Below are 13,586 nucleotides of genomic sequence, written 5' to 3' on the forward strand. Positions count from 1 at the left end.
GAAGTGAGACAATGTGCCTTTCTGTAAATCTCTGGCAAGCAACGTCAACTTGCGCTCGAATGCCAAAACATCCTCCAACATGTGCAGGGCTGTACGTCCTTACCCCGTTGAAGAGCTGTGTTCAGCATGTTCAGGTGCGCTGTCATGTCTACCATGAAGTGTAGCTTTTCCAGCCACTCTGGCTGTTCCAGCTCAGGAAAGTTGAGCCCTTTGCTGCCCAGGAAAGTTTTCACTTCTTCCAGACACGCGACAAAGCGTTTCAGCACCTCCCCTTTGGACAGCCACTGGACTTTGTTGTGCAGCAGGTGCCCCATCAGTAGCTACTGACACCAGATGGGTGGTCTTTATTCCTTTGGCTCTTAAACAATTCAAGACAGCCTCACAGATGTCCTCCCCCCGTGTTTGGTCTTTTAGAGGTATCAACTCAATCAGTTCTTCCTGTGGCCCGGCAGAGTTTACATACCAGCAGAACAACGCTATTTGTTCAATATCACCTTTGTCTTTAGACTCGTCACAGGCAATCGAGTAGGCCACAGCTGAATTGATGTCTTTAATTTGCTGTCTTGTGATGTCTTCTGCCATTTTTATGGTTCTGTCTTTGACAGTCTTTGCAGAGAGGGGCATATCCCTGATTTTCTGCACAATTTCACTCTTGTTTTTAAAGTCCGTGAATAGATGTTCTGAAATCTTAATGAAAGATTCTTTTATATATTCACCATCTGTAAACTGCTTCCCGTGCCTGACTATTTCCTGAGCGGCAATATAACTGGCGTATGTCGTTGATTTTCCAGACTTCATCCATTTCTGGAAATGATTTTTGCTCAGATCAACCTTCCGCATCAGTTTCGAAACGGCTTTTTTTCTCTCATCTCCATCCGGATATTTTTGAGCAAAGGCTGCGTGTTTATTCTGGAAATGCCTTGCGACATTTGACTTTTTGTTGTTTGCTAGTTTCTCATTGCATATTAAGCATACCGGTAAACCAGTCTCGTCAACAGTGAAAGCAAATGAATCTGTCCACGTATCATTAAACGTTCTGTTTTCTTCAGTCACTTTTCTTTTTTTAGAATTCTCCATAGTTGGCTTACCTTGGATCGAAAAATTAAAGAAATCGCGCACTGGCGGGTGTCAGGTATTGGCAGTGGTGACGTATATTAATAGCGATAAAAACACGTTGTAGCGGTGTGCTCACGCAGTCAGTAAACTGCAGTCGAATAACTTTATTCGAACTAAACAGCCTTGCTTTTAAGCCTCCCTCAACCCAGCCCCCATGGACGCAGATGCTGCAAAAGACGCGTACTCACAAACCCCCGTAGGCTATCTCCCTTAGCCGGAATGCTGGCTAATTGTGAGGAAATGTGTCGCCACACTTAGATTGTACAAGATCACCATAATCTTCAAATTTAGAATTACATTTCAAAAGCTAACAAACTAACATAAAATACATTTTAATTAAATACTGACCAATTATTTCCCAAAGCCACAGGGAGCCGCAGCACAGAGGTGAAAGAGCCACAAATGGCTCGGGAGCCGCAGGTTGCCGACCCCCGGATTAGGGGGTATGGAGAGAAAGCAGGTACAGGGTTCTGAGTTGGATGATCAGCCATGATCATACTGAATGGCAGTGCAAGCTCAAAGGGCAGAATGGCCTACTCCTGCTCCTATTTTCTATGTTTCTAAGACTCCTGACCGTTATTTGAAGGTGCAGTATTTGGCTACTGATGCCCTTGGGATAATGGTCAAAGGATGTGGCGGTGATAATGCTATTGAATGTCAAGAAGAGGTGGTTAGATTCTCCCCTGTTGAAGAAGGTCATTGCTTGTCACTCTTGACACACAAAATAATACTCTCTGTTGACTTAACCCCTGAGCTAATGTTATCTAGGTCTTGCTATGTGTGGGCAAGAGCTGCTTCATTGGCTGATGCGGTGTGAATAGATTCAGCCATTGTGCAGACTTCACCAGTGTGGATTGTGTTACTTGACTTCCAAGAACCACGGCCATCTTTGCTGCGAGTTATTTATTTATTAATTTAGCAAAGCAGCACATGCCCGTCGAGCCATGTCGTCCCAGCAACCTCCGACAAACAGTTTACAATGACCAGTTAACCCACCTTGTATGTCTTTTCACTATGGGAGAAAACCAGAGGACCCAGAGAAAATGCATGCATTTCATGGGGAGGATGTACAGAGACTCCTTACAAAATGGCACCGGAATTGAACTTCGAACGCTGGAATGCTCCAAGCTGTAATAACGCTGTGCTAACCATTATGCTACTGTGGAGCCCAGTGATCCAGTCATGGTAGATCTTTGTTCTTGATACTCTTCGATTCATTTGCAACAAAGTACTGCTTTGTTGTCAAGAATAGTCACTCTCACCTTGCCTCTGGAAGTCATCTTTTTTGATCCATGTTTGAGCCAGAACTCTAGAAGAACTCATCAAGTCAACCAGCAAGATGTGTAAATTGACATTTCGGATTGAGGCTCCATATCAGGAATTAGCTTATTTCTTGGATACGTCATGTGCAATTAACTTAAGTGACATTTTCCTCTGAATGGGGAAAGGATGCCCATTTTGAGATAGTGCTGTATCCAAGTACTGGTAAGAAGCCTCTTCAGATCCACGTTGTCATAATCAATCCAAAGGTTTTCCTTTCCTTCACAAGAAATTCCTGTTCTCGGGCACGTACCTCCAATTCTTTCAACTTACATTGGCTTCAGCTATGCAAGTACCTCCCCAAGCACCTATGACTCACCTCTTGCTCTGTGGTAAACTTCAAACCTTTTCACTGAGCTTCTAGTCACCTGCCCTTCTCCTGCTTTCTTTGACTCTCAATAATTGTGTCTGTAGGTCAAATTTATTCAAGACTTGGAGTTTATTTATCATCTGCAGTGAAAACATACAGTGAGATGGTTTGTTTGCCTTAAACAATCAACACGGCTGAGGGTGTGCTGGGGGCAGCCCCCAAGTGTCACCACTTCACAGTTCTGATATTTTACTATGCTAAATTTGTTAGTAAATTCAATTTAACAATTCAAGCGAGTGATATAATCTCACTGGAAAGGCCAAGCAGGATGGGCGTTCAATCCTTGGAAAAAGTGAAAGGTCCAAACAATTGAAGGCCTGAGGGTAGGGAATTCTAATCATTAAACTTGATCATAGAACTGGGTCGGCAACCATTTGCATCTCTTCATATTTTACAACGTTGTTTTTAAAGCTTTTATGACCGGTCCCTTGAGGGAAATCCCGAACAAGCCAAAGCTGTCAGTTGCATCGTTGCTGGGATCTCCAGACCTGCTCCGTACTTGATATTTGGTCCACCAGGAACTGGGAAAACCGTCACTGTTGTGGAAGCTATAAAACAGGTACCATTTGCTCTTGTGCATAAGTCTGGACAGATTTTGATCACACTAATTTCCTGCTCTTGAATGCTACTGATTCTGAATCCCAGTGTCTATGGCAGAATAATAGGCTGCCCAAGCCCCTCCCACTGCTCTAGTTAAGGAACACCATTGTGAGTTTTGTTTGGTGTTTCCTTTGATTTCTTATTATTCAACAAGGATTGTGATATGTTAGACTCTGGTTCTTCCTGGTTGTTGGAAACTGCCACCGAACATTTGAATTTAACCCGAACCCCATTGGCTTATTACAACCAAGAGAAAATCTGCAGGTGCTGGAAATCCAGGCAACACACACACAAAATGCTGGAGGAACTCAGCAGGCTAGGCAGCATCTCTGGAAAAAAAGCACAGTGATGTATCTTGGCCCAAAACGTTGACTGAACATTTTTTCATAGATGCTGCCTGGCCTGCTGAGTTCCTCCAGCATTTTCTGAGTGTCCCATCAGCTTATTTTCTTGATTACCATGCCTTTCTCTTTATGTTGAGGTGTTACCATAAATAGTTGTTCAGATTTTACACAGGAAATAAATGTTATGTGGTGATAAAGCATATTTGCATGTGGAAATCACTTATTAATTGTCCCTTCTTCAAAATTTTTATGCTGTTAGTTTTATCCAAGCTTTGAAAACGGGTGCATGATTATTAGTGTGGTGACTTTATTCCTGAATAGTGATGTGACTGTTCATGTTTCCTCCTCGGGGAAATAGTTATAATGTCAAAAAAATCTAAGGAGAATTGTGAGATAAATTGTGTCATTTCTGTTTTGACTGTCTTATAACTGAGCCACAAGGTGGCTGTAAATGGGAAATATGAAAGCATTTAATCATGGAGTGAACCTCCAGGAGAGTGAGTGTCCAGGAGAATCTGTCTCTCCTGACAACAGCATGGCAGTGTATCAGAATAATGCTATTATAGTGCCAGTGATCACCATTCGAGGTTCAACTCCAGCGCTGTCTGTAAGGAGTTTGTAGGGTCTCCCTGTGACCATGTGGGTTTCCTCCCACATTCCAAAGGTAGATGGGTTAGTAAATTATGGGCATGCTATGTTAGGTCTGGAAGCCTGGTGACGTTGGCGGGCTGCCCAGCGCAATCCTCTCTGATTTAAACAAACAGTGCCTTTCACTGTATGTTTTGATGTACATTTTACAAATAAAACCAATCTTTATGCTTCTGCACAAAGAACAATTATCAGAGTCAATCGCTATAATCATATACTTTAACATTTTGAATATAGTCGTGAAAATTTAGTTAATTACGTATTTACAGTGATGGCACATCCCAGCTGGCAGAACCACTTTGAAATTTCACTACTGGAGTCTGTTTCAAGAGCCAAACACCCAAAATACCCCTTTTGTGACAGTATTGACAGATGACGCAATGAACATATGACTAACCAGAAGATTAAGTGACGAAACACCTGCCCTGGAAAAAAAATCTGTCCTCCGTGGCAGGGATACACCTTTAACAAAGTGAATAGTAGGAACATTCCATTCATAACACAAGAGATTCTGCAGGTGCTGGAGATCCAGAGTAATGTGTACAAAATACTGGATGAACTCAGCAGGCCAGGCTGCATCCACGGAGAGAAATGATGCCGAGTCCTCCAGGATTCCTCAGTGTAATTTAATGGGGTAGAATCACAAGTTCCACACAGATACTGATAGGTTTCACTGGCTACAAAATATCAGTCAGATGTTAAACTGTGTGCAGGTTTTGTTTTCCTGAAGACTGGTTCATATTCCTAGTTTTGCTCTCCATAATTTCATAACCCAGAATGGTTGCTGAATTGCAACATTAAAAGGAATATGCTAGTTCTCATTTGGCTCAATCATTTTGCATTTCTTAAAGCATTCAGAAAAGCCTTACTCTTTTCTGATGTTCTGATGTTACATTTAATCACGGAGGCTCCACAAGGAACTTTAGTTGTCAATCCAAGAATAGCTATTAAGAGTTATACAACTTGGAAACAAGCCCTTTGGTCCAACTCATCCATACTGACCAAAATATCTTTCTAAGTTAATTCAAATTGCTTCCAGTGGACTTGCATCATCCCCACATATACCTGTCCAGACGTCCCTTAAACATCATAATTGTGCTTGCCTCTACATTTTCCCTTGACAGCTCCTGCTGTATACCCTGGAAAGGGTTTCTCCTTGGGTTCCCTTCAAATTTTTTCACCTCACTTAAAATCTAGATTTAGACTTTATCTATGCCTCTAATAAGGTCACACCTCTACCTCCTGCACTCCAGGGAGAGAAAAGCCCCAACCAATTGATCCTTTCCATATTCCTCATGCCCTCCAGTCCCTATAAACAACTTGATGACATCCTTCCTATAGTTGGGAGACCAGATCTGCACATAATACTCCAATGGTGGTCTCACCAATGGCCTGTCCAGCTGTAGCATGATGTCTCAATTCCTGTAATTGATTTTCAACTGATGAAGGCGCGCAAGTTAAACACCATCTTCACCATTCTGTTTACCTGTGACAGTGCTTTCAGAGAATGATGTACCCTGTAGCCTAAATCTTTCTTGCAACATCCTCCAGGGTCCTTCCATTTACTGTGCAAGTTCTGCCTGGGTTTAACTAAGCAAGTTATGTTAAATTCCATCTGCTCTTGCTTGGCCTGTTCCTCAGTTCATCTGGGTCCTTAGATTACCTTCTTCACTGTCCACCAGACAACCAATCTGCAGATTTACTCACCACTTTAAAAACATTGTCCTCCAAGCCATTAATATAGATGACATTGATTTTCTATAGCACACTGCTGATCACAATCTGTGAAACAACTCTCCACTACCACCCTCTCTGAGTACTTCCTCTCAGCTGATTGTTGTTTCCAAGTGCCCAGCTCACCCTGGATCCCATGACCTCACCTTCCAGACCAGCCTACCATGCCCGACTTTTGGAAGGTCCCACTAAAAACCATATAAATGATGTTTGCTGCTGTGCCCTGAAAGTTTAAAACAAAGTCTTCAAAATGAAGAATGTTGATAGAAAAATGATTCCCTGATAGGGTCAGGAACTAGAGCTGCAGTTAAGACAACAAGATTAAAAATAGCTCTCTTTGTATTGCTAACTATGACTTGGAAGATGTATGAAGGACTGAAGGAGATTCATTGGTGAAGTTTCAAAAGGAAATAGAGTAAATACCTGAAGAAAAAGTCTGATGAACTGAAGAAAGCTGCTGGAGGAGAAAGATTAAATTGGGTAATTACTGTAAGGAGCCATCTTTAGCATGATGGACCATTTTGCCAATGCCTATGTAATTAGAGTTTATTATCACTGTTTTCTTAAGAAGTGTCATTTGCTTCTAAACACATCTGTGAGCCATTGCGCTTTTTTAATACTGTATATTGGATTTAACTTCCAGGTGCTAAAGTGTATACCAACAGCCCATATCCTAGCTTGTGCACCATCTAACAGTGCCACTGACCTGCTCTGCCAACGAATCAGGAAGTCTATTGAGAAAAGATATATTTACCGCCTCAATGCTAACAGTCGGAACTGGGATTCCGTCCCCTCAGATGTGAAGGTAGGACTGTATTGTTGTTCTTCACACTCAGTTTTCTGTGGATTTTACCTTGGTGGAAAGAATCCAAAACTCAGGTGTGTGAGTGAAGTAAAGCCGCTACCAAGTTCAATGAGAGTGTGGGATTTTACTTCAAGGGGTCGTGGTTTTGTATAGATGCATTTAAGAAGTAAAATAAAGGGGAAAGAATGCTGCTGAGATGTGAGACTGAAGATGCTGGAGCTTGGAGCAACAGACTGGTTCCAGGAAGAACTCAACAGGTCGAGCAACATCTGCGGGAGGGCATCGACTGTCACACAGATACCTGCTCCATCCTCTGAATTCCTCCAGGAGGTTTCTTGTTGTGGAGTACTGTGTGGTGTATAAAGTGATTTGTGGCACATTTTTCTGTTTTGTACCATTGCGTGCAAAAGGTATTTTCGCCCTGGAATTGCTCAGTTTAGCTCCAGCTATTAAATCAGAAAGGAGATTCTAGATCAACTAGGTTTAGTGTTGTATAGTCACTTCCCTGCCCACAGAGCGGAGGCTGATTGTGATGTAGGAGAGCTCTTTGAGATAATGACTGAAGCACGGTATGATTGTAGCACAGCGATCTTTACTCTTTGCCATACTGTGTTTGATAAAAAGACACGGAGATCTTTACTCATTGATCCTGCTGTGACTGTGTTTGTAGGACAGTGACAGATCTGTGCCCTTTGAGGTGAAGTCATAGAGTAGAAAACTAGACCACAGAAACAGCTCATCTACTCCAGTTAAACTGTCTACGCTCATTTACCTGCAACAGGACCATAGTGCTCCATTCCCCCTACCATGCACATCCCTAATAAAACCTCTCTGAAACATTGAAATCAGGCTCACATGCACCACTTGCACAGGCAGCTCATTTCACACTCTCACGACCCTCTGACGGAAGAAGTTTCCCCTTAAACTTTTGACCTCTCACATTTAACCCATGACCTCTAGTGTAGGATTGTTTTAAATTAGTTTATTCCCTTTTCTCTCTCACCTCTCTATTGCCTTCCTTCAGATGCTGGTGTATCTCTTGCACTACCACGTCTTAAGGAAAAGTTCTGCATCTCCTGAGGGAAACACGGCAGCCTAATTGGTGCAAAGAAAACTCCCAGAGCTGCAATGTAATTACAACTGATCATTTTCTTTAGCGAAGCTAATTGCAAGATAAATGGTGAAGACGCTGGGGAGACTCTGTACTGAGAGTCTTGTGGCCACTCTTCAGCTGACAAGTTCTTGATTTAAGTTCCTCTAAGCTCCCACAGCACATCTTTGGGAGGTGTGTGTATGTTCTGTGCTTACTTCTCCACATTGAGATGAGAGCACTGTTAGTGAAAAGCTGCATTTACAGGCCACTTAATACTTAAAAATGCTTTGCAGCCAATGAAATGCTTGTCATTGAAAAGACTTTGATAGAATCAATATGAAGATGATGTTTCGTGGCACATTTAGCGTAGCACATATCGTCACCAGCTATAAAATTGGGGTTCAATTTCTGCCCCAGTCGGAAGGAGTTTGTACATTCTCCCTGTGACCGAGTCAGTTTCCTCTACATGTTCCAGTTTCCTCTCACATTCTAAAGAAGTACGAGTTAGGGTTCATAGATTGTGGGCGTGCTAGGTTGGTGTCAGAAGCATGCCGACACAGTTGCGGGCTTCAATCAGCACATTCTCGACACAAATGACACATTTCATTACATGTGACAAATAAAGCTAACCTCTGTTTTCCCCATGGTTGAAGCTTTTGTTTCTTGGAGTCATAGACTCTTAAGTAAGGGATTGGCCACACAAGGCTGAACTGAGGTGTATCTTTTTCTTGCCTTTGCAATTCTCTACTGGAGAATGACACATCCAAATGCAGTCAGTTAGTTTTCTACACAGTAAGTGTAATGACTGATGACAATTAACTTCTCTTGTCTGATACCTCCATGCCCAACTAATACTTGATAGTGTTTTCTAATAGGAGTGCTCCAACTGGAATGAATCTACCAGGAGTTATGAGTTCCCACCCAAAGAAACTCTAAAGCAATATCGAGTCATTGTCAGCACTTTGATAACTGCTGGAAGGTGAGTAATGAAAATGGTGTGACTTGTGGTAACCTTACTCTAATGTTATAGAAACCTACGGGACTGAAGGATATTGGCTCTGTGCCACTTTTATTTTTTAAAAAAGGAACTCTATTTAGTCCCATTCCCAGCCCTTCCTCAAAGCACTAAATCAGGGGTTCCCAACCTGGGGTCCATGGGCCCCTTAATGATATTGGTCCATGACATATCGTTGGGAACCCCTGCTCTAAAACTTAATGATTAAAGTATTTATCTAATCACATTTGAGAAGATTCTAGTTCTTCCTTCATACTCTATGAGTAATCGGAGTTCTTAAAGAATTTTTTTAAACCTTCTGGTTACCAGTCCTGATGATTGAAATCATTTTTCATTGACAGGACCCCTCATGATTTTGAACAGACACACCCATAACTTCCTCTGCTCTTAAGAAATGTAATAATTTAGTTTATTGAACTGATGCCTCTTCTGCAACGAAAATAAACAAAGCCTTATGTGTCCCAATCATTAGTATTCTGTCAACCGATGTTGGCATCAATGTTGTGAGTTCATATAGTGTATAGCCAGTAGATAAGTTATCTTAATAACAATCCCCTCTTCTCTGACATCCAAAACAATACATTGCACTATACTTAATTTTTTTCAGTAATATAAAAAGGGAGGTGAGAGTTGATATTGGACCACTGGAAAATGATGCTGGTGAGGTAGTAATGGGGACAAAGAAATAGCAGATGAATTTAATGGGTAGTTGGCATCAGTCTTCACTGTGGAAGACACTAGCAGTGTGCTAGAGGTTAGTGAGTGTCAGGGAGCAGGAGTGAGTGCCATTGCTTTTACAAAGGAAAAAATGCTAGGCAAGCCCAAAGGATAAATCACCTGGACCAGATGGACTACATCCCAGAGTCCTGAAAGAGATTGCTGAAGAAATAACGGATGCTTTGATCATGATCTTTCAAGAATCACTGATTATGGCATGGTCCCAGAGGACTGGAAGTTTGCAAATGTCAGTCCACTCTTTAAGAAGAGAGGAAGAAAAAAGAAAGGTATTTTTTTTTTTTGCCAGCTTAACTTCGATGGTTGGGAAAGCGTTGGTGTTTATTATTAAGGATGAGGTTTTGGATACTTGGAGACTAATGATAAAATAAGTCAAAGTCAGCATGGTTTCTGTGAGAAGACATCTTGCCTGACAAATCTGCTAGAATTCTTCAAGAAAATAACAAGCAGGAGAGGCAGTGGACGTCACTTACATAGATTTTCAGAAAACATTTGATAAGGTGCCACACGTGAGGTTGCTTAACAAGATAAAATCCTATTGGGTTACAGGGAAGATACTGGCATGGATGGAGGAATGGCTGACAGGCAGGAGTCAGTGAGTGGGAATAAAGGGGGCCTTTTCTGGTTGGCTGCCAGTGACTAGTGTTCCTTGGATCAGTATTGGGACTGCTACTTTTCACGTTGTTTGTCAGTGATTTGGATAATGGAATTGATGGCTTTGTTGCAAAGTTTGCTGATGATACGAAGATGGGTGGAGGGGTAGGTAGTGCTGAGGAAGGATTGCAGCAGGGCTTAGACAAATTGGAAGAATGAGCAAAAAAGCGGCAGATGGAATAGTGTTGGGAAATGTATGATGATGTATTTTGGTAAAGGAACAATATTGCAGACTACTATCTAAATGGGGAAAAGGTTCAAACGTCACAGATGCAGAATGACTTAGAAGTCCTCGTGCAAAGCCCCCAGAAAGTTACTTTATAGATTGAGTCTGGTAAAGAAGGCAAATGTAATGTTGGCATTTATTTCAAGGGGAATAGAATAGAAGAGCAAGGAGATAATGCTGAGCCTTTATAAGGCACTGGTCAGGCTGCACTTAGCGTATTCTCAACACTTTTTAGCACCATATCTCAGAAAGGATGTGTTGTCATTGGAGAGAGTCCAGAGGAGGTTCAGGAGGATGATTCTGGGAATGAAGGGGTTAACATATGAGGAGTGTTTGGCAGCTTTAGGCCTGTACTCACTGGAATTTAGAAGAGTGCTGGGGGGGATCTCATTGAAACCTTCTGAATGTTGAAAAGACTAGATAGGGTGGATGTGGTGAGGCTTTTTCCTATACTGGGGGTCCAGAACTAGAGAGCACAGCCTCAAAATTGAGGGGCAACCCTTTAGAACAGCAGTAAATTTTTTTAGCAAGAGGGTAGTGAATCTGTGGAATGCTCTGCCACAGTGCAGTGGAGATCAAGTCCATGGATATATTTAAGGCAAAAGTTGATAGTTTCCTGATTGGTCAGGGCATCAAGTGACAGGTGAGAAGACTGGTGTATGGGGTTGACTGAAATCCAGGTTCAGCAATGATGAAATGGCAGAGCAGGCTCGATGGGCTGAATGGCCTAATTCTGCTCCTGTATCTTACGGTCTTAAACACAAGGCATTCTACAGATGCTAGAAATCCAGAGTAACACATGCAAAATGCTGGAGGAATTCGGCAGGTCAGGTAGTATCAATGGCGAGGAATAAAGAGCTGATGTTTTGGGCTGAGACCTTTCAGACCTGGTCTTGATGAAGTCTCGTTCCGAAATGGTTCTTTATTCCTCTCCATAGATGCTGCCTGACCTGCCGAATTCCTTAAGCATTTCCTGTGTGTTATTTTGCATTATATTTTGGGTCCATGCTAGTTCCACTGTCTTTACCACTCCCATACCATTTTAATATCCACCTTTTATAAAGCCAAACACTCTTTCACTTCTCATAACCTTTTAATATTGTACCTAGTCTGATTCCACTCATAATAGTGAAGCCTAAGCAAATGACCCATCAACACTCTTGAGAATATGGAGAGCAGACCTCTAGTGATCCTCTTTCAGAGGAGCGCTTTGGCCAGTGTCCAGTTCATACTCAAGTATTATTAGAAGGATTTGTGTTTGGTGTGGAAGGTTTTTCGACAAATGCTACATGTTTGAGTGGAGGGTGTGCATTTCTGAAATGGATTGGTTAAGAATTACAGAGCATTTTATTATTGTTTTCTATCTTTTTAAACAGACTAGCTTCTGCAAATTTTCCACCTGGCCATTTCTCTCATGTGTTCATTGATGAGGCTGGACAAGCTGTTGAACCTGAATGTATCATTGCAATTGCAGGTAAAAAAATATGTTAATAATGTACAAATGAACTTTATTTTCCTGAAGTATCAGCCCTCATTTCTCTACCTTTAATTGTACATGGTTAGTGTTGTTCTAAGAATCAACTCCAGGTTCTGAGAAGACTGTCAAATGTCACTCAACTGTTGAAGAACGGTTGGAGGCATAAGACGCGAATTTGTAGGCCAGTTAGCCTGACTTCAGTGGTTGGGAAGATGTTGGACTCTTCTCTTAAGGGTGAGGTTTTGGGGTACTTGGAGGCACATGATAAAGTAGGCCAAAGTCAGCATGGTTTCCTTAAGGGGAAATCACACCTGACAAGTTTGTTGGACTTCTTTGAGGAAATAGCAGGCAAGATAGGCAAAGGGAGTTTGTGGATGCTGATTACTTAGATCTTCAGAAGGCCTTTGACAAGGTGCTGCACATGAGGCTGCTTAACTAGCTAAGAGGCCGTGGTAACAAGAAAGATACTAGCATGGATAGAAGATTGGCTGACTGGCAGGAGGCAGATTAGGAGTAAAGGAGGACTTTTTCTGGTTGGCTGCCGGTTACTTGTGGTGTTCCACATGAGTCAGTGTTGGGACCGCTTCTTGTCATGTTATATGTTAATGATTTGGATGACAGGAAGTTTGTGGACGATACAAAGATAGGTATGGGGTAGGTAGTGCTGAGGAAGCAGGGAGTCTGGAGAAGGACTTGGGAAGATTGGGAGAAGTGGCAGATGGAATATGGCATAGGGAAGTGTATGGACATGCACTTTGGTAAAAGGAGTAAAGGTGAAGACTATTTTCTAAATGGGGAGAAAATTCAAAAATCAAAGGTGCGGGACTCCCTAAAGGTTAATCTGCAGGTTGAGTTTGCGATAAGGAAGGCAAATGCAATGTTAGCATTCATTTCAAAAGAACTGAAAGAATAGAAGAGCAAGGATATAATGTTGAGGCTTTATAAGGCATTGGTCAGGCCACAATGGGAGAATTATGAGCAGTTTTGGGCCTCTTAACTTAGAAAAGGTGTGCTGGCATTGGAGAGGGTTCAAAGGAGGTGCAAGAGAATAATTCCAAGAATGAACTATGAGGTGCTTTTGATGGCACTAGGCCAGTACTTGCTGGAGTTTAGAAGAATGAAGGTGATCTCATTGAACCCTACTGAATATTGAAAGGTCTGAATAGAGAGGATATAAGGAACTAAGTTTCCTATAGTGGGTGAGTCTAGGACCAGAGGACACAGCCTCAGATTAGAGGGACATCCATTTAGGACAGAGATGGGGAGGAATTTCTTCAGCCAGAGGGTAGTGAATCTGTAGAATTCATTGCAACAGACAGCTGTGGAGGCCAAGTTATTTGGGAATAGTTAAAACGGAGTTTGATAGATTCTGGATTAGTAAGATAAAATGTAATGGGGGGGGGGGAAGGAAGGAGAATGGGATTGAGATCAGCTATAAGGGAGTGGCAG

The 13,586-nt window shown here is 42.1% G+C and overlaps 1 protein-coding gene across 1 annotated transcript in view; it reads left to right on the forward strand.

The window, feature by feature from the left end:
- LOC132381097 (putative helicase MOV-10) overlaps nt 1-13,586 on the forward strand; it is an 82,377-nt gene that overhangs the window by 39,801 nt on the left and 28,990 nt on the right. The window contains exons 10-13 of the mRNA XM_059950305.1: nt 3,218-3,365; nt 6,776-6,937; nt 8,906-9,009; nt 12,037-12,134. Of these exons, the coding sequence (XP_059806288.1) occupies nt 3,218-3,365; nt 6,776-6,937; nt 8,906-9,009; nt 12,037-12,134 (512 nt within the window). The remainder of the gene's footprint in view (nt 1-3,217; nt 3,366-6,775; nt 6,938-8,905; nt 9,010-12,036; nt 12,135-13,586) is intronic.

This window comes from Hypanus sabinus, chromosome 25 (assembly GCF_030144855.1).
Source record: "Hypanus sabinus isolate sHypSab1 chromosome 25, sHypSab1.hap1, whole genome shotgun sequence".
Classification (NCBI taxonomy): Eukaryota; Metazoa; Chordata; class Chondrichthyes; order Myliobatiformes; family Dasyatidae; genus Hypanus; species Hypanus sabinus.